General features: G+C 29.4%; 1 protein-coding gene across 2 annotated transcripts in view; it reads left to right on the top strand.

The window, feature by feature from the left end:
• The window catches only part of LOC126740323 (corticotropin-releasing factor-binding protein), a 49,196-nt gene that overhangs the window by 3,707 nt on the left and 23,332 nt on the right, over window positions 1-22,157 (top strand). The window contains exon 2 of one of the 2 annotated variants that reach the window (XM_050446296.1): window positions 10,663-11,026. The exons of the other annotated variant lie outside the window; for it this stretch is intronic. Within the exon in view, the coding sequence (XP_050302253.1) occupies window positions 10,916-11,026 (111 nt within the window). The 5' untranslated portion in view covers window positions 10,663-10,915. The remainder of the gene's footprint in view (window positions 1-10,662; window positions 11,027-22,157) is intronic. 2 annotated transcript variants of the gene reach the window in all.

Genomic DNA, 22,157 nt, shown 5'->3' with positions numbered 1-22,157 from the left:
TATCACGATTGTTACATTTTAATAATATTATAACGAATATTTTCAAAAACACACTTTTATTGACAACGTCAAAAACTCTAACCTAACTCGCGTTGACTGTCGTTTAATTGTTTTCAAGGTAAAAACTGACTAAACAATTAAAACTGAATAAAATGTCATGAAGCGCGTCCTTTTTAAAATCCGATGAAACAATTTCGAAATATTTAGAATTTTCTTCATTGTTTTTGCCGAAAGAGACTAATAATTTTAAAAGAATAGTGACAATCAAAGCGAGCAAGTATACAAATTCTAGAAAATTTAAAATACAGGGATTTACAATAATATAACCTAAATAAGCTAAATTGGGGTCAAACTAGACACTATAGATGATAATATTTAACCAGATGTAAGTAGAAACCTAAATAAACCCTACGAATTAACTTTAACTACAAAATACGAATAAAGTATTACAAAAACTAGCAGAATAATTAACGTATTTAAATTTTCATAATAATATACAATTAATATTCTAATATACAATTATAACAGTTAAACGTAATTAAAACGTAAGTAACGTAGTTAAGTATGTTATAGTGTATACTATTTAAAGACGTTTACAAAATGATCTTCTAAATAAATATACTTACCATCGATAAAACGTTGAATTTTTAGTTAGTAGAAAAAAAACCGTCCATTAAGCCTAAGATATTTACTTAAGCCTAAATTATGGTATATTATACCGGGTGTTCAGGAACTCTACCGACAGGGTATTTAAAAGAACTCGTCCATTATCTCAAAGAGAAAAAATAAAAACTCCAAGTCTCAGTCTCAAAATATCTTTTTATGTATCAATCAGGTTACATGTTTCGCTAATAAAGCATCATCGGACCTTATAGCTAGATGACCTGCTAAATGAGACTGAGAGTTGGAGTTTTAATTTTTTCTCTAGAGAGGGTATTTTCCAATAAAAATTTAAAACCTATATAAATGAAAATAAAAACAATAAAACTAAAAATATGAAACAATTTTTATATGAATGTATATTCTAAACGTCTAACCTTTGTACCTAGAGGGTGTTAAAAATTAAAAATATATATTTTTTTAAATAATTTTACTACAGACTAGATTGTTTTTTCTAGATTTGCATAAATTACTATAAAATAAAAATTCTTCAAAAATATTGTTAACAGTTTGTTATATTTGGCATTCATAGAAAAAAATTACATTATATATACATATATATTAATGGAGAAGTATCCTTCAACCGCTCTTGTGAAGTCAATAGAGACTAAAATACTATATTGCATTATCCTTTTCATTATTACGGCATCCGGAACAACAATGGGACACTAACGAAATTTTATACGTTCTTGAAGCTTGATTTTACTCTGCCATTACAAGTGGCAGCCTCCTACGATATCCTAATTTAATTTTCGTCGATATACGGGAAACCCGAAGCAACGTTGAAAAACAGATTTATTTATGAAGTATCTCATTTTGTTACGTATGGCCATATAATTATCCTTATTTACTTCGATTGATAGAAATAAATTTTATATCAGAGCAGTAAAATTGCAAAAGAAGCTTACGGCCTAATGATTTTACGCGAGAAACCACTCTCGCATTGAATTATTTTTAAGTAATCCTATGCGGGGGTTAATTAGTTATTGATTGGGTGATTAGTTAACACCATCAATCATTAAAAGGTTTTCTGCCTACACATTTAAGGAGATCCTGTTATAACCTTGACAAACCTCGTGTTTCCATTTATTGTACCTTTACTGGAGCAATTACCAATAAAGTTAAATACGGAAAAGCAGGTTATTAGAGGAAACTAATATCAAAATATTTTATCAAAGAAAATTTGGAGGAAATGTTCGAAGGATGTAATACGTAAAATTATAGCTGTTATTTCTAAGATCATCAGACGCCATTAGCTGCAGTAAGAAGTATTAAGGCAGTTTAAGATAAACAAGAAAATAGATTGGAAGATCTTACATAGCTACTAATCATCACGCAATTTAAACCAAAGAAAAATTATTCGATTTATAGCACATGTGAACAAATCCAGAAAAGCCTTTCAGAGATATTTTTCTAAAGAAATAGTTAAATATTGGTAAGAGTTAGGTGCCATATTTGCTGAACGATTTGTGATATCAAGGATATAGTATTATAAGTTACGTAGCACTTATGTTAAGCCAGTAATATTAAAAGATAACTCACAAGGTTAGATGCAAAATTATCATTTTCTGTAAAAGAACAATTGTTAATGATAGAAATGATACTGATAAAGAATTAGAGATTAATTATAAATCCAAAGGGAGAGTCTGAATAGGATTTAGTTTTCTATTAGTGCAGATTTGAAAAACTAAAGAATTTCTGGAATAAGACGGTACTGACATCGGGGATTTTAAATATAATTATTACATCTCCAATTATTTAAGATAAACATATCAATAAATCCAGTTTTTTTTTACAAACCTCTGGTGTTTATTCCCATTTAATTTATTTGTAAGAATGCGAATGCAATTGTCATTTTGACGTTGCTAAATATTTAATATTAATTAAATTATTGCAAAGCATCTATCACAAAATGAGGCCTAATATCTACATATACATTTGGTATTTTCATAAAAATAACTGGATTTGCAGATAACCTTGAAGCTTTGATTGCTTTTCGTTAAAAATACTAACATCCAATTTTCCAGTCAGTTCATCCAACAGTTAACGAAGGTATATGGCTCTCCTAACAGCTTCGCTTAACGCAATATATTCTGCCCCTAAACTAGAAAGTGCGCCACTGTATCTTGTTTTCTACTTTTTCAAAAAATAGCCTCTCATGCAATTTTACAACACAAAAGTTGTATAAGATCCCAATTTAGTTGCCTCATTAAAATGGATACCGATACAAACTAATAACATTTGTTAGTTCATGAGAAGCAGTTGAATTTGGCAGTTCAGTGTTGGAAGTATTAAAGCAAATTGAATTGGTTTATATATTTTTTTAAATATTAAAATTACACTTATTTACCGTAAGTAGATAGATATGCGGTATAATAATATATTGTTTAACTGCATATTTTTCCTTAGAATATATTTTTTGCGTTTACAAGATGTCAACCCTACGTAAGAAATCCACAATGAAGAAAAGGCGTGTTATATATTCAAGTGAAGAAGATATAACTGAAATTACAAATAAATCATGATAGGAACAGCTCATCAAGCTGCAGTGAAAGTGAAAATTTTGAAGACAATTCAAATAATACTAACGGCGGCAGTAGTATCAATGTTTCAGAAAGCAATTCACAGTGGACAGAAGTAGATGCAGATTCAGCATTACACGATTTTATCGGCAAAGAAGGATTAAAAGTGAATTTATTGCCAAATAGTACAACTTAAGATAATTTTTTATTATTGTTTGATAATAATTTATTTGAAAAAATTGTGGAATGGACAAACACGCTAAAATATTATTAGATACAGCAAATATTTTAAGTGAATCCAATTTAAAGAATTGGAAAAATGTTACGGTAGATAAGTTGAAGAAATTTTTAGGTTTGTGTATTTTAATAGGCAATATTCGTATGCCTAATCTCAAAGCGTATTGGAGTAATGATATTATGTACTATCACCCTATATTTGCACAAACTATGTGCAGAAATAGGTTTAAATGTATACTTCGTTGTCTAAGGTTTTATGATGAAACATCAAATAAAACCAGTCCCCTTTATAAAATATCTGAGGTGTTAGATCATCTGATCACAAATATTGAAAACGTTTATTATCCTGGAGAAAACTTATCTTTAGATGAAGCGTTACTATTATGGCGAGGCCGTTTACTATTTAGACAATATATTCCACTAAAAAAAGCTAAATTTGCCAAAAATCTAAAAAAAGGAGAATCTGTTTTTGCTAGACACAATAATATATTGGTGCAAAAATGGAAAGACAAACGAGATGTCTCAACAATATCCACTAAACATAATGCTTCATTCAAAGAGGTTAAGTCTAAAAATGGGAAATTAGTAAATAAGCCTTCTACTATTGTAAATTGTTGGGTGTAGATAGATAGATCAGACCAAATGATCTCCTACTATTCTTCTCCTCGGAAGACGTTACGATGGTATATCAAATTATTTTTTCATGTAATGGATATTTCAACTTGGAATGCTTGCCTCTTACATAACAGAACTCATTCCAGTAAAATGAATTACTTAGAGTTTAGAAATGATCTTGCCAAAAAATTACTGAATGCTGATAACATAATAAATGTGCTTCCATTTAATAACAAAACATCGGAAACAAAACATTTTCCTAAAAAACTGGATAAAAGAATAAGATGCCGAGTATGTAGCACTAAGAAGCTGCGGAAAGAAACTTTTTATTCCTGCGGAATTTGTAAGACAAATAATGGATTACCTATTGGCCTATGTGTTGATGAATGTTTTCAAATTTTTCATGAAAAATAATAAATTATATCTTTTGGATTTGAAATTTTGTTTTTTTATTCAACCATTACTATATAATTACATTCCTTTCACTAAATACATATAACATGTGGTCCTTTAGATATCCCTAGACCAGCGTCGCAAATATGCGTCAGGTTGAAAAATAGCTTATTTTGCTTTATTTCAATGCTATAAATATAATATTAAAAAATTTGATGCCATTTAAAATCATTTCATAAGAAAAATTTCCATGGCCTGTGGAACAAGATTTTCTTCTCAAGCTCCGGTAGCGAACGTGTTAATAATCTTTAATGCATTTCATCACTTCTGATTTTCAAAAATAGGAACACCTACTTTTATAAATATGTTATAGCTAACTTACATATTATTATGTCAAACTTAAACTTATTATGAAGTATTATTATTACAAATTACATATACATATACATTACAAAAAAAGTATTTTTTTTTAAAAGTCGCATAATTTTCACACCTTTAAAACGCGTGCTCTTACCAGAGTAGAATGTCTTATGTGATACAGATTAAGTGATTCTGTCTGCGCTGACTTCTAAACTCTGACATCAGCTGCATACTCAGCTCTTTTAAAATGGACGTCTCTTTAAATTGTAATTTTTCGTATTTTCTTTATATATTAGCTGAGCATTTACCCTGGCAGTATTCAAGACCGAGAAAAATAATGTAAGAGGCCAGTAATTAGTAAATTAGCAGAAAGTTGATCCAATGCATCAACACCGCCCTTTGTAGAACTATAAAAATCGATAATTTTAGGCAATTTTTTATCACCAGATTCTTTAACTATAGTACTATAATTGTGCAAAGTAGAAGCAGTGATTGAGAATATGTAAAATATTCAATCAACGGTAGAAGAAAGATTGACACTTTTAGCCTTTTTTAGAACATATGTTACAGCCGTAAACTTACGTATAGAATGAACCGCTTCGTTCTTTGGTACGTATGTTTAGCAAAGTTAATGGTATTTCCCATTTATTTTTTCTGACTGTTACAACTGATGTAAGCTAATGTATCTTGAGTAGTTGTATTATCAGACCAGTTATCGAAAGGAATGTTCCCTTTTTTTCCAGATACTGGCTCGATCAAAAGTTCAACTATACATTACCAACTATTACCTTGGGTTGTTACTTTTACGGAATGGGCCTTCTGGTTGTTTGCCTACGTAACTGTTAATGACGTTGTCAAAACGGAGTAACTGTAGTAAATTATAATAGCTTTGTTGTGACGTTGTTGTACGGAACAACTCAATGCCACCACCATCAGTGTTCCAAAGATCTGCGGTATTTTGTCGATTTGCCTTATATAATCCAGTGAAATAGAGCAGGCGAATGATTGCTTTAACTTCTGCTTTATCTATAGATTTTATTAGATGCCTACTTACCAATACTAACTAATTTGGCATTTGTGTACCCACAGACATTGCCTCTGCATCTTTAAAAAAAGTCCGCAGAAGTTGATTTACCTTGATTTCTGGCGTTAAGATCCTCTTTGAAGCCCTTTATTTGTTTTCGATTTCGATGCTTGTTTTTTAGATAAATTCTCTGCTTTTGCTCCGACAAAATGGTTTAAAGATTTGTATTTGGTAATTAACTCACAAATATTTAAATAATTGATGTTAAGCTTTTGTATTTAAAATTTTGAACAAACTTGAATAACACATATACTAAGTCTTTTTTACTAACATAACCAGTAAAACATACTTATGAATTAAAGAAAAAATAAGTAAAAATAAAGGTTTATTCACAAAAAGTGTTTCAGTTTTTCTTTGGATGACTGTGATACATGATGGGACCTAATAACAAACAATTGATAACAAATATATACAAATGTTAAAATATTTAATTTACACTCTGCAGGATGTGAAATTCTTGATTTAAACTTGGTTTTATAGTTACAACTTAAACACCCTGTCTATATACATAATATAATACTATTTAATGGTTGACAAAGTCATATTTTATCTCAGACTCGGTTTCTAGGTTAATCAGTGCAAAATCCAAATTAATTCCTGCCTCTTTGACATCTGCCGTTAAAGAACTATCAATAATATTATTTTTTGCGATTTCGCTTAAATCTTAATTTTTAGAAGCTTTTACTGATGGGCTTCGATTTGTAGAAACTACCGGATCAGATCCAAGAAATAGGGAATTCATTAGATCTCTATTTGTATATTTACGGCTTGTTTTACGGGTATGAGATAATCTATTTTGTCGAATTCTGTTGTATATAGCTTCTAGAGCTTCTTCAGAAATAAGATCTATTGGTAAGTCGAAAAAATTTATTACCTCACACTCATGCACAAGAACTTTATGTACGCTACTTGGTAAACAGTACCAACTAATACTTATACATATACAGGGTGCTCGAAAAATAGACGGAGATATTTCAATGAGTGATTCCTTGTAAAAAATATGAGAAAAAGTTTCTATAAACATGGATCAAACTTTTTTTAAAAATATTATTTTATTATTATTATTATTAAAAAAAATATTTACTCGATTCTTTTGAAATTTGGCAGTATTACTTGTTGTATTAAGAGGCTAATTTAGCTCTAATTAGATTAAAATTGTAAGGTGGCGTCCCGGGGACATCTTAGCAAATATTATTGGCAAAAAAATGTACACCATTGCCTTTTTTAACTTTAATATTTATTGTTTGATTAAGCATTTAAAAATACAACTTTTTTGCCTCTTGTATTTTTTTCGTATCTCACTTCGTTTTCGACAAAAAAAATAAATACCGTTTTACTGCATGCCACTGGACAAAATTGGTTTATTCATTTTTGGTAAAAAAATCATTGGTGCCTTGGAAAACAAAAAATCATTTAGAATAATTCAAATTAAAATGCATGGAGGTTTGACACTGACAAGTGTCAGTTCTCCTAGAAAAATAATTAATATTAATCAAAAATTAATATTTAAAAAAAAATGTATCACCCTGTATCTCGAAAACTGTGCATTTCCGGACCCATGTTTATAAAAACTTATTCTCATATTTTTTTACAAGGAATTACCCATTGAAATATCTCCATCTATTTTTCGAACATCCTGTATAAGTCAAAGGTTTTCTCAAGTAAAACGCGGAACTTTTCAATATTTACTTTTGTGTCACACGATAAAACCCTTAAAATAATATAAAATTTTTGTATCAAATGAATGTCAACTGATTTCACTATTGCTAAAAAACCGTCTTGCCGTATTGCCATCATTAGTCGTTTTATATCCTCGTTAAACTCTATCTACAATGAGACCGAGACGGTTTTTAAATGCACCTTGAGTTCTCTTTTTGTTATTTCCAAGCAAAACCTTATCACCTGGATCTCTAACTTCCCATTTTTTTCTGAAATTCTATTCGATATATGGTGGAGGCACTAAAGAAACCGTATCAAGTAGCGCAGGGTATATAGTCCAAAACGAGAATGATTAGGATAAAGCGATTTTTCAGCAACTTTTGTTGAATTTATTTATTTTGGTGTAGCTTCACAAATTGAGCATCTTGCTGTAGAATTGGTATTTGAAAGTATATTGGCAATGCTTTCATCGACCATAAATCATCATTTATATCATTGGTACGGAGCAAGATGCTTTATTTGTATTAATAATATATGCATACTATTCCTTAATCAAGTCTTGTCTTTCTTTATTGGGCATTGCAAATATTGGGCGACAAAAAAGTGTTGAACGAGAACGAAGGTTTACCAAAATTCCTTTGGTATTTTTATTTAATAATTTTAAGGGAACTGGGGCAATAACAAAAATAAACTCATCAGTTTGCTGTAAATCTTTGTTTGTAAATGCTATTCCCTAAAGGCACGCACTTAAAATGAAGAGATAAATCTAAATAAAGTGCCAGCAACTCATGTGGTGGTGACTGCTGATTTATTAATGCTTGTTGTTCTTTTACAGAGCTTTTTAGGGATAACTTCACAGCAAAGGCAAGTTCTTTCGCAGGGCGTGAGGATATTAGTTTTTGAACTCGACGTTTTTTTTGTTTTGTATAAACTCTCTTAAAACGCTACATGAGACCTACCTATACTATTACACAGTGCTTTTGGCTCTTCTAAGATGTTAGTCCTTTCACAAACGCCTTCTGGGATATTAATTCATTGCGATGCTAAATTAATAAGTGCCTATCCCGATGGCAATTTCCCAATTTCCCCACTTAGTTCCTAATAAAAGGCAATAGTTCTCCGCTATATGCTTGAGTTTCCCAAGGATATTGTCAGGGTAGTCAGTAACATTCCATAGTTAAATTAAAAAAATGTATTTTCTCGGTTACTTTTAGAACTAGTAACTCTATTGAGTCTGAGTTTTTTATAACAGGGTTGTTTCCTAAAGAAACAGCATTGATTGCAGGATGTAACAAGAAAATAAAAAGTATACTTTTATATTGAAATATCAAATTTTAAATACAAAAGTACAGAATCTCTAATATAATAAAATTATATAATTTTTTTATGGTAATATTAATTTAGAGATACCATGTTCGTCATTATATTTAAAACACAATTAAGTTGCAATTAAATTGCAAGACAGTACAACTAACAAAGACATTTTTTTTCTGCATCCTACATGCATCTACAGTGGCGGACAAAAGTATGGACATTTTTTAATTTTTTTGTTGTACACAACTCTATTAGCAATATATTGTTCTTACTAAAACTTTATTCAATAAATCAAAAAAATACCAGTTCTCAAAAAAACAAAAATTAAAATAGAAAATTAATTAGATAAAAGTATGGAAATTTATACAAAAATTATAAAAAAGAGCAAAAGATCTAGATTCTAGGTAGATAATCGATGAAATTCTGGCAAATTTTCACAGAAATCTTCTTCTATTCTTCCGGTACGGTTTCCCAAAGTTCATGCTTGTTTGCTATATTTTTTTTTCAAATTTCTCTTTCTAAATGGTCCCAAAGGTTCTCAATAGGGTTAAGATCTGGAGACTACACTGGCCATTCTAAAACATCCACATTATTTTAAGCAAAAATTTTTTTTTCTAATTTAGAGGAGTGTTTTGGGTCAATGTCATTATATCACATGACCCCTTTTCAATTATTATTTTTTTTAATATAGCTTTCAGCCGCTAAATAAAAAATCGATTACTTTCAAAAATATCCGAGAAAAACAAAAAACGGGAAAAAGTTTGTTTTATACCCTATTTTATATTGGATTTAAAAACATCTTTCTCTCTCATACACATGTCTATTTTATGGCAAGTACCGAAAATTCTTATCCGATATAAAAGTGCGATAAATCATAAAAAAAAATAAAAGTTGAACTTAAAACTGAAATAATCCAATATAGTGTCCATCAAAAAAAAAGTTGAAGATGATCAGCCAATGACGAAACATCGAATATAAAATATCTTAGTGCCATAACTGAGAGGAGAAAAAGTGCCAATGTAAATGTAGTATTTGTTTTCAAATTCGGTAAGAAATAACGTCAGAAAGAAATAAAAACATTTCCGAAATTTCGCGTTTTATGGGATATTTCCGAAACTAATCCAATTTTTGAAAATTTTTAAAAGATATTTATTATTAGTTTCGTAATTTGATGGTTTCCAAGATCCCTATGATGACGCTTGAATTTAAGTCACCCTGTATATTTCCTTTGATCGCAGAAAGTGGCCAGAAAAAATTACATGCTCCTGCAACAGAATGTCTGGTCCATTGAATGAAATCCCACGATGCTCTACATAGAACTCGATTTTTTTAAATTTTTAGTTTAATTTTGCTGGTCTGTAACTTAGTAATTAGTAAAAATATTTAATGGTTTATATTCTTAATAAATAATATAATCGTTCGTTACTTTCCAAGAAAGTTTTTTTTTAATTAATAAATCTCTTTCCTAAATATATATGTTTTTAAAAGTCGAAATAAACGACAAATAACAAATACTTCTTCTACACTATAATAAAAAAACAAGATTGGTTTCTGGTAGTTTTTCTAGTATTTATCTCTTATACGGTAACAAAAAAAAAAATTAACCTTTCACTCTTTTGTCCACAGAAGGACCGTTGTGTGCACCGTGTGGCGTCGCATTTTTTAAACCTAATTTTTAAGGGAAAATAGGATATACCGTGTAATACGAATAGCATCACATTATTAAGAAAATTTTATTTATAGACATATTTAAATTTAGTTTTGTTTTAATAGTTTTATTTAAATTTTACTCCTTACTGATACTAATTTTTATTTAAGACTACACCTTCAAAACTAACTCCCATATCCGAAAAATGCCGCATAAAATGGCATTTGATTACCTACAAAACCAGCCGACGACCATCCATCATGAAGCGCAAGAACGTTTAGACGCCCTCGACGTCTTCGGCGCTATATAACGCGACGCTTATCATAAACTTGTTCACAGTTTTCGACGCTCCAGCAACTTCTTTTCGCACTCCCGATAGTTGTACTTTTTTTTGCTATCAAGCGAACTTTTCCCGGTCAAAAGATGACTTTCGTTAATAAGATTTCGTTCCAAGTCTTTTTTACGGGGTGTATGGTTGCTGTGGTCGTCTATGGGATGCCGGATAGCTGGATTTTGAGTCGAATGGCTGTGGGGGTAAGTAGAGCATTTTTGTTTATTTTAAAAATAGATAAAATTAATGAAGGAAAAAATGTTCTTTGTGTCTTGCTTATTTTATTTTGTTTGACTAATTTTATATTTTATTGAAATTGGTTGACGGAATTCACAAAATAATAAAATTTTTAAGCAGAACTTGAAGCCTGATTGATATTCTTCTACGTTAGTTATTTTGATTTGATATTTATTTTAATTTAAATACTGTAGTATTTCTACGTATATATTTTTCACTTAAAGTCATTATTAAGTGGCTAAAGTAATTTGGTATTTTATAGGTACTTGGAGTATTTTTTACAATTTCAATCTAAATATTGATTGAAAAAAAACATTTTATTTTATTTGACTAATTTATTATTTTATTGAAATTGGTTGACGGAATTCACAAAATGATAAAATTTTCAAGCAAAACTTAATTTTTTCATCTCAATGCCTGATTGAAATTCTTGTACTATAGTTATTTTAATTTACTATTTATTTCAATTTAAAATACTGTTAAATTGAAATAATAGTAAGATTTCTACGTATATATTTTTTTCACTTAAACTCATTATTAGGTGGCTCAAGTAATTTTGTTTTTTATAGGTACTTGGAGTATTTTTTAAATTTTCAATCTATATAATTCCTTTTTCTTACTCTACTCTACGTAGTTAATTTTTATTTTTTTTTCAGGCAAATATAATTTATTATTATTTGATTTCAAACAAATAATGTTGAATTTTATTAATGTTTCTTATATTCTTTTAATACATGAAAATCTATTTTAGTTATAGAAAATATGATCAATTTTCTCGTTTTTATCTACAATTTTGAATTTAAAAAAAATTAAGTGCTTTAATAATATATGACACCTAGAAAAATTGTTACTGAATTTGTTTAACTAGTGAACTCTCATTTCGAATTTCTTCCAAGCAATTACAATTTAATTTCACTTTAATCTGAATTAATTTTGTTTTTTTTTTGAGACGATTGCGAATAATTGTTAATTAATTTGAGGCAATGTGAGGTTAATTTTGACTTGTTTTTAGGCAATAGCAATAAGTACAATAAGTCTAAAACTAATTTCTAACTGTTCAGTCTTAAAGTCACTTCCTAATATATATTTTTTTAAATCTTGTAAGAAAACCGATTTCGGCTGCCTGAAATATGACATTTCTATTTTTGTTAATTGCTTTGATATGAAAAATGTTTTTTTTCTATAATTTTTCCAAAATACAGCTCTTAGCGCAAGACCCATTTTCAACTTGATGCACTCCATTCCCTCATCATTTTTATTTTATTACCGGCAATTAGAACAACCACATTTTTTAATAAAAAAAATTATTTATTTCAATTGAATATATTTATTAAATTGACGTAAATAATTGATACAATTAATTTAATATTTTTTTTTAAAATACTTAGTTTCCTGGAAGAAACACAAATTTATTTCAAATGCCTGAAACAAAATAGAATTGCCTGGAATTATTAATAAATTTTTTAAAATATTGAAAAATATTAAATTATTTTTAATTTTAAATTTTTATTTAATATCCCGATAAAATAGGGAATCAGTCAATCTTCCCTTTTAATACTTGACAATTTGTAATTTAAATATTCAATATACTTGAATATGTCAAAGACGAGCTTTTGCAATTGACATTTGAATTAATGCTAATATAGAAAATTTCAAAAAGGAATATCAATACTTTTTTTTCGTTTAAAACTAATTAATTAGGACATACTGTACATGTATTAAACATAAATTCCTAATTGTAATCACTTTAAACTTTTATTTTTATATCATCTTAGTCTTGTACATTAGAAACCGCATAAAAACATGAAATTAAATTTTTCAACCCCTAATTAATATGCTTTCAAGTAATTATTTTAAATTTTATTTATATATCTCAATTTAGTAAAGGGTGAGTTTTCTACAAACAGACACAAAATAGGTGTTGCAAAATATGCATCTTAATAAATAAAATAAATAAATAATTTTATAAATATAAACAAATCAAAATTATTGTCACTAATACAACTTAAGTCTGATTATAAGTTTTTATGGTAGAACATATAATAAACCAAAAAATACTTCAAAAATTTTTTGTTTAAAAATGAAAGGACAATTGTTTAATTGGGACACTTTCCATACTAAGACAAAAGTTTTAATAATGTTTACAAACCTACAAGACCGAAATATTCACTTCAAACTTTAAATGTGATTGCTACCGTTGTTCCTACGTGCGATTGTTTTGATAACACCATCATAATGTTTTCCAAACATATCAAGGAGACATCTTCTATTTCAAGGTAAATGAACCTATTAGCGACCTTTTTCAGGAATTTAATTTCACATTCCTTATCTGTTTTACATAATACTTCAGCTATGCAATAAATGTTTTTATTTTTGTCTATAATTTCTAGAAAAATAAAATCGGCAACTTCTGGCTCTTTACTAAGCTTGTCTAGAAGAAGAAGTGCATCGATCTCTCTTACAAAATCAATATCATCCTCAGAATCTTCAGTTATAAACAGCGACGCGTAATGATTTTCTTGGACTGTTGAGTCTTTATCCGATCCTACTTTAATTTTTTTTACTTTCAATCTCTGGAGTGTCCGTGGCGGTAATACTTTTAGCTTTTCTCTGATTTTTCGTTCTTCAGCTTTTGGGTATCCTTTGAATTTTTGTGGACTTAACGCGCATCGATTTCTCTTACAAAATCAACATTATCGTCAGAATCTTCAGTTATAAACAGCGACGCGTAATGATTTTCTTCGACTGTTGGGTCTTTATCCAATCCTACTTTAATTTTTTTCTACTCTCAATCTCTGGAGTATCCGTGGCAGTAATACTTTTAGCTTTGATCTCTTCTTTCCTCTAATTTTTTATTCTTCAGTTCTTGGATATCCTTTGCATTCTTGCGGACTAACAAAAGTTTATCGGCTTTGATTTTCTGTGTAATATAATTGCTGCTGAAAGTAAGGATACTCATATAATATTTTCTTTAATGCAGCTTGATTTAGATTTATAAGTGGTTGCGATCCTTCATTGTTTAAATCCACAGTCCGCAGTCAGTTACTCTAATTGCGCAGATCGTCTGTGAATATGAATTTATCGGAAGGAAAGTCATCGATTTTTCAAATTTATAATTAACACAGCCAGCGATATCAAAAATAGAGACGGGTATTCCAGGGTATTCTAAAAGCCATATTTGTATAGGGTAGTATTTAATCGAACATCAGTTTTTATACTTTTTAGCACGTTTAAAAACTGGGTGGAGCAACAAAAATACTTATTGAGCATCTAATCTTTAGCATCTAATAAAGTTAATATTGTCAACTGTTTTATACTAATCTGAATAGCTATTTAAATAATAAAGCTTCTAAAAACTGTTTGAACTTCATACTTTATAATATGACAAAAGCTAATGAGCATAAAATAAAACAAAAATAGGCATCACAAATATACTTTATTGTCTTCTATTTATAAAACAAAAATAACTAAAAATGCCATTTTTAAAACAGTATTTGAATCACAAAACAAAAAAGAGTGAACATTAAACAAATTATTAATAAGACTTTAATAAATTAAAAACATCACTGAATTACCAAAGCAGGTTTGGATTTTGATGGACGTCCACGCTTTCTTTTTTGTCCAATATGAATATTTTTTGCCTCTACAGGCGGAACTGTATATTTTAATCTAATTGCTAGGCCCAGAAGATGTTTGCACATATACATCTTAAAAGACTGTGGGCAATTGCAGCTACCATTCATCCAATCATCTTTTTCTTTAAGAATTGTTACTCTCCAAGTGGAAAAAAAATTCTTTGAATTCATCAAAAGTTTCCCAAGGTTTTTTAGCCTAAACATCCAGTACTTGATCTCCTGGTATTATATAGACATTGTTCTTCATGTCAGCATCTAACACCTTTATTTTTTTGTCTTATTTTTCCCATTGATTTGCTTTTGTCCAATCAGGCTTAATAAGCGGAGTAATTAAAAAGGACTCCTCTGTAGTTTTGCAGGACCATTCGTTAACCATCTCCGATGCGATAATCAGAAAACGAGACAAAGGAAATCTTTCGCGTAATGTATTGCTATCTTTTATGGTTCTATCAAACGATTCCAGTGCGTTGTTTGTGGCTGGTGATCCTGGGTCAGCACCTAGGTACCAATTGCGATTTTGAGTTAACCACTCTTCTTTGAAGTATTTAATAAAATTAGTTTGGATTTTCTATTTCCTCATAAAAAGCTGTGATGCGCTAGTAAAATGTTCAGGAAAAGTAACGGACTCTAAAGCATCAATGTCTTGTGATATATTCTTTCGGGCGTTTTTGTCTGAGCAAGTTTGTTCAACCCTGGCTTGCATTTTTGTTTTTGCATGTGCCCAACACATTCTCACAATGGGTTCAGCACCAAAGACTTCTGTAAAAGCATTTTGGATGCTCTTTGCGGCATCACAAACTAATACCGACGGTTGTAGAATGTCCGTATACAAAGAAAACTATTAAATAACATGGTAAAATCTTCCTGACGCTCGTTTGTTGAAACTCCAAGACATATCGGATGAAATTTTCTATGTTTATCTGTAGTTCCTACAACTAACACCGGGAACCCTTGCCAAATCAACTTGTATGTCGCATCAGCATGGATAATATTTGCATGACGTTCTGATAACCCCAGTAAATATATCATAGGAACGTACAAACACTTGGTGTATGTCCTCGGGAACTGCTGTATGATTTAATATCCATCGCTTCAGTTCTCCTAGACTTATAGTTGAGGAACCGTATTTAACACGTCTACGACTTGATAGATAATTGTTCAATTGTTTTATTGATGGTAATTTTACTCCCTCCATCTTACTAAGACTTTTTAAAATAGCTTTAAGCTTCAAATGTAAATCAAATAGTTTGTTTATTTCTGTCTTAACTTCCTGACTTATTCCGTAATCAGAACGAATTCCAATCGACTCGTGGTTATGGGCAGCCTCTACACGATAGAGCAAAACAGCTTTTGATGTAGCTTCAAACAGTAAATAAATTTGTGCCGCACACTGAGGGCCACGACGTTTTACTTTGTTACAGCGATAAAACCTTTTCTTTCCTTCTTCAGTCATATGTGTTATTAAAATAGACCAAGTATTTTCTGCACGAACAACTTCCTCCGCTTCTTTAACACATGCAAATTTTCTTACAAAGAGCCACTGCTTACTCTCGCCACGCTTTTTTTTTGTTTCTAACTCTTCAATCTCCGAATCACTGTCCGAACGATATGAAGGAATTTCTATTTCATTCTCCATTTGAATATTGTCATCAGAACTATTCCCGGGTAAAACAGTATCGATTTCCATGATTATTTAATGTTTAAAACGGTGCATAAAACAACTGTTTATACTACTGAAATATTATATACACCATAACCAATAAAGGTATATGGGAATCCCAAATGCAGTTAACTGTCGCTCCAGTATAAACGCACGTTGCCGGATTTTTTTGTAATTTATTAACGAAAGCTGTTGCCGAATGCAAAATAAAAACTTATTATATAACTTATTATATAATTATAACGTATTTTGGTAAACTGGTTTTGAAAATTAGAAGCTCATTTAGATTTTTTGTAAGCTTTGTGTATTTTTTGGTGCCTGCTTTTGTTGGCAGATTAAAAATATAATGATGCCTTAAGTTTGTTCACCGATAAATTTATTTGATATGCAGAAATATAAAAGTTGCCATGTTAGTTAAAATAGTTAACGCATTTTGTTGTACATCCATAATATTTGATGCTCATTTAAAAATTTATTATTTGTATATGCATGGTATGCGGTGGTAAGGTCATAATGCTCATCATATTTTTCTTCGCTAGATTTATTTCTTCTATCGTCAAGTGAAATTATTTTATTTTATGCCGGACGTATGTTCAATGAAATGCCTCATAACGCTTAGAAACAATTCACGAGTCATTCATCCAGAATTGGAAATCAATCCCTATGGTGCTTCATAAGTCATTCAAAGATTTTTACTAACTACTTTCGTGGAAAAAATATTACTGGCAAATGCAATTAAATGCAATACCAATTTCCGAATGCTGATGTAACACAACAAGTGGTAATTATGGTAGTAAAGCTCGTTTAAGTTTTATTGGACTGTTGTAGTAGCAGATATTTATATAGATTTCAATTATAAATTCTTGTACCGCTACAAAATGTCCATGCTTCTTGAACAATTATTTCCAATTATTGAAAAAAAATCTAACATTGTGCTTATTGAATGCTGTCGCTTTGGAGAGGCTACAGCCTTTTGGCTGATATAGACATAATTTTGCATTTCTTGATATGAATCTAAGAAATGATTCGTATCCAGCTTTCTTCTTTGTTTACCAATTTTCCGAAATTTTACACGTATTAATGATTGCCGTTTTATAATTCACTTTTCGTATATTAAACACCGCTTGCTCGTAATATATTTTTTATTAAATTAATACGTTACAAGAAATTAAACTATAGCTTCTAGTACTAGAATAATTATTAATTTTTTGTGTCTATTTCTTAATTCTTTCAGATAATATTAAATAATTTTATTACAGGTAACTGGCAGCAGGCAACAGACACTTTCTACTATTTTGTTAATGAAAATAATATAATTTTATCCAAATTCGTGCAATAGAATAAAAACTAATTCTCTAAAAAATATGATAAGTTTTCTTGTATTCGTCTGTTATTTCGATTAACAGAATGAAATGCTTTAGTATTTAACCTTAAAAAAATATTTCTGAATTAGTCCATCTGAAGTTACTTTAAACTGAACTAATTTTGTGTTTTTTTTGAAGCAATTGCGATTAATTATTACTTGATTTGAAGTAGTAATTATTTACCATAAGTCTAAAAATCATTTCCAATTGATTCACTCTTGAAGTCACTTTCGAATAATCTTTTTTTTAATTTAATAAGAAAACCTATTTCACCTGCCTAAAATTTGTATTTTTGTTAATTGCTTGGATATGAAATATGTTTTCAACATTTTTTCCATAATTTTTTCTACAGTATAGCTCCTACTTATTTTCAACTTGTTGCACTCATTTCTTTATTTATGTAGACAATTTTAAATAATTTTTGTTTTGATACATGCAATTGGAACAGTCACATTTTTCTATTAAAAACCCCATTTATTACAATTCAATATAATAAAAGTATTTTAGTTTTCTGAAAGAGGTACAAATTTATTCCAACTACCTGAAATAAAATAGAAATTAAATGACGCAAAACGCTTAAATAATATTATAGATACTTGTAATACTGCCTAAAAAAACCATAAACGACTTTCTAAAATTACTAATTTGCTTTTAATTTGAAATTCTCATTTAACATACTGTACATGTCTTGAACATGAACTTCTTATAATATTAGATTAATTTTTTTTTAATTTCACCTTAATTTTGTACTTTAGAAACGACATAAAAACATACGAAAGGCAATTTGTTCCACTAATATTTAATACATTTTTAACTATTATTTTTGAATATTCATCATATAAATAAAAGTAAAATTTTATTATTTTACTTTAATTGTTTTGAAATTAAAAAAAAAAACATTATTAGAGGCACTACTGGAAAAAGCAGTTATCCAGTACCAAGAAACCACATAAAAATAAGCAAAACTTAGCCTGTCCCGTCATTTTTTAAACCTATTTTAATTTTTTTCAACATAAAAATTAGCATTTTTATAATTGAGTATCCTGTATCCTTCAACTTACCAGATCATTTATAAATTATTCTAAATATACAATCTACAGCAATAAATTCAATAAAGATAAATTTTCAATGGAGACATTTATTTTTTTTCGGGAAATCCTAAATAATGTTTATTTTCACATGGGCAATTGAAACAGTCACATTTTCTTAATAGGTAAAAATCATTTATTTCAATTAAATGTAATAAAAATATTCTACTTGTTTTGAAGAAATACAAATTTATTTCAAAAGCCCGAAATAGAATATCAATTAATTTCCATTTCCTGGAATTAATAAGAAATAACTCAAAATGTGGTAAAATATGCTTCAAAGGAGGTTAATTCATAGTTTCACCATGTACAATAATTTTATATTTAAAATTTGCACCGATTGTCTTTTTGTCAAAAAATTAAGTATGATATTCGTATATTATGCTTAAGTAATAAATATCTCATGACTCCTCCTCCTAATATGGCAATTTTATTGAAAAAAGATATTTCCGCTATTGCATTTAGCTATTATATTTAAAATCAATAAGAATATTATAAGGCAAAACTTACTAAACGAGTAAATAAAATTAGGCTCTTCAGTACTTTTATACTTTCTCGCAATTTTTATTTGTTAAAAGAAACCGTAATAATATGTAGTAGTAAGTAATTATCCTAAATTACTTTTTTAGGTTTTAGTTCAAAAATCTTAAAAAGTACTAATTTAAGCTACCTAATAATAGCTATCATTGTAAGAAAAACACCCTTTCAAAGACAAATCAATAAATATATGATAATTTTCTTGAGTATTTTTCATTAGTTTCTACAGTCAACATTATTGCCAATAATGATTGTTTTTTCTAGAATTTGTTTTATTTACTCCATTTTTTAAAAATCAGTAAGTGAAAGCTCACCTAATACAGAAATATAATATTGGAACTTTTTTCATTTGAGACATATTAAAAACAATTTTGTTAGTATTACTTTCTATAATTGAATATCCTGGGGTACAGGCTGGGGTTAGCTCACCAGATCGTAATTTATTTAAAATACACAGTCTTAAGGTCCTACAAAAAAAAATTCAGTAAAAACATATTTGCACAACCTGAAACTCAATTCGAAAAACAAATGAAAAATTTGTTTTTCGAATTGGAAATTGAAATCATCAGGAAAGTTAAATAAAAAAATACGAACGATTTGGACTGGCTCGAGATAATTTCATCACGTTTTATTTTTTGCAAAGCTTAACATTATAAATCGTATACTATAGTGTTAAGTAAAAGTAAAAAAAAAAGTTTTTTTTTCAATTTATTGCGTGTCAAGTGATTGATAAAATAAATTATATTTTTAAATTTTACATAAGCCTTGTAACGTTACTATTTAATAACATTCAAAGTGATGAATAAAGGCTTACCTCCAATCCCTGGTTTTGCTTAAAAAGGATACTTATGGATAAATCTTCCCTTTGTCTTGCAAATTGTTGGTTGGCGTTGTAGAGGCGGCCTTGGTATTTGTCTTCACCTGCTGTGGCTACTGACCTCCCAAATTGTACTTGTATCGCCGGAAAATCTTAAAATCCGGATCGAAGGACCAAAAAATGTTTTGTTGCTGTTGTGTCTCTGTTGCTGGGAACAGCAAGGGTTATTTGTGGACTGTATTTTCATAGGTGAATTAAACAAACTTCTTTATTTAAGAAATGCACTTAGTATGTAAAGAAGGTGTAGGGCTTATTTGATGGCGTTATGTTAGTTGTTGACAATAACGTGACTTTTTTCTCTGTCAAAAACGATGCAGGTGTTTTAATTAACGTAAACCTTAACATGCCCCTCACCTTGAAAGAATTAAAATACTTTCAATGAAAACTAGAGGAATATAAATTACTAAACACAAAAAACATTTTTTGGTCGCATCGAGCGGATTTCAAGATTTTCCGGCGATACAAGTACAATCTGGGAGGTCAGTAGCCACAACAGGTGAAGACAAATACCAAGGCCGCCTCTACAACGTCAATCAACAATTTGCAAGACAAAGGGACAATTTACCCATAAGTATCCTTTTTAAACAAAACCAGGGATTGGAGGTAAGCCTTTATTCATTACTTTGCATGTCATTATTGGTCAATCACGGGAAAAGAAGTGCTCCTGTAATATCGGATTGCAGTTCAAGCTGAGTGGCTTCGCCCGCATTAATGTATTGAACAATAGTCAGTAATTAGTGTTAAAAGAGGCGTTAATACTTATTAATCTCATTTCAATTCATATATTACGTAATCAAGTGTCGTCAAAGTCGTTGTCGTTCATACCCACTACTGCATTCCAGAATTCACATGTATTCATAATGAAGTGTTATTTTAGAATTTAGTGTACATAGTTTCAATCAGCTACATTATATTTATCTTATCGCATATAGGCTGAATCTTAGCATATACAATTAGAATTTGTAAAGAAGTTCTAATAGTGCATTCTGTCAAATTAGCAAATTTGTGTCAGAGTACAAAATACATACCTTTGTAATTCATTTGGATCCTCAAGGGCTGCTCATTTTTCCCACCTCTTATATTTCTTTGGGAAATTGAGCACATTTTTAAACTAAAACAAACCTTGTCGAGTTTTTTATAATGGCACCAAGAAAAGGAGCAAAGGGTGGAAACGAGTTAGATGAAGATGAAACACTACCCCGAATTCAAAATCTAGTAAGAAAGAAGGGTATGATTAATTCAAAATTATCACGTTTGTTAAACTATTTTAATTCTTCAAAGGAAAGTGCTAATCTATCAACAATTCTTGAAATTGAGTTGAGGTTGAAAGAAATAGAAACAAAATTGCTCACAGAGTTTTCAGAGATTCATTTTGAACTCGAAGGTTTAGATCTTGATAATTTCACTGAACAAGACCGAAATGATTTTGAAACTTTTTATTTTAAGACAATTGCTGATATTAAACAATTTCTTTCAATTAAAACAACTTCAAGTGATCAGTAAGTTATACACGATGAATCCATTAATTCTTTACGACCCTATATTACATCCTTACAACGTCAGGTCTCTGTTAAAAGGCAAAACACAAAATTGACTGTCATTGAATTGCCTAAGTTTTCTGGCCAATATGATAAGTGGCTAGAATTCAGGGATTTATACACTTCTCTAGTTCACAAAAATAATTGCCTTGAGCCAATCGAGAAATTTTTAAAGGCTACACTAGAGGGTACGGCAGCACAATCAATTCAGGCTCTTAACATCACAAATGAAAACTATGATTTAGCATGGGACATTCTTTGTCAAAGATTTGAAAACAAAAGATTAACAGTGCATAATCACATTAAATCATTATTCAATATTTATGATATAAGACCGGATTCTGCCAATTCATTTCGCAATGTACTAGACATTATTTCGAAAAATATGCGCTCTCTTA

This window comes from Anthonomus grandis, chromosome 1 (assembly GCF_022605725.1).
Source record: "Anthonomus grandis grandis chromosome 1, icAntGran1.3, whole genome shotgun sequence".
NCBI classification, from domain to species: Eukaryota; Metazoa; Arthropoda; class Insecta; order Coleoptera; family Curculionidae; genus Anthonomus; species Anthonomus grandis.
This window is presented reverse-complemented; position numbering and strand designations above follow the sequence as displayed.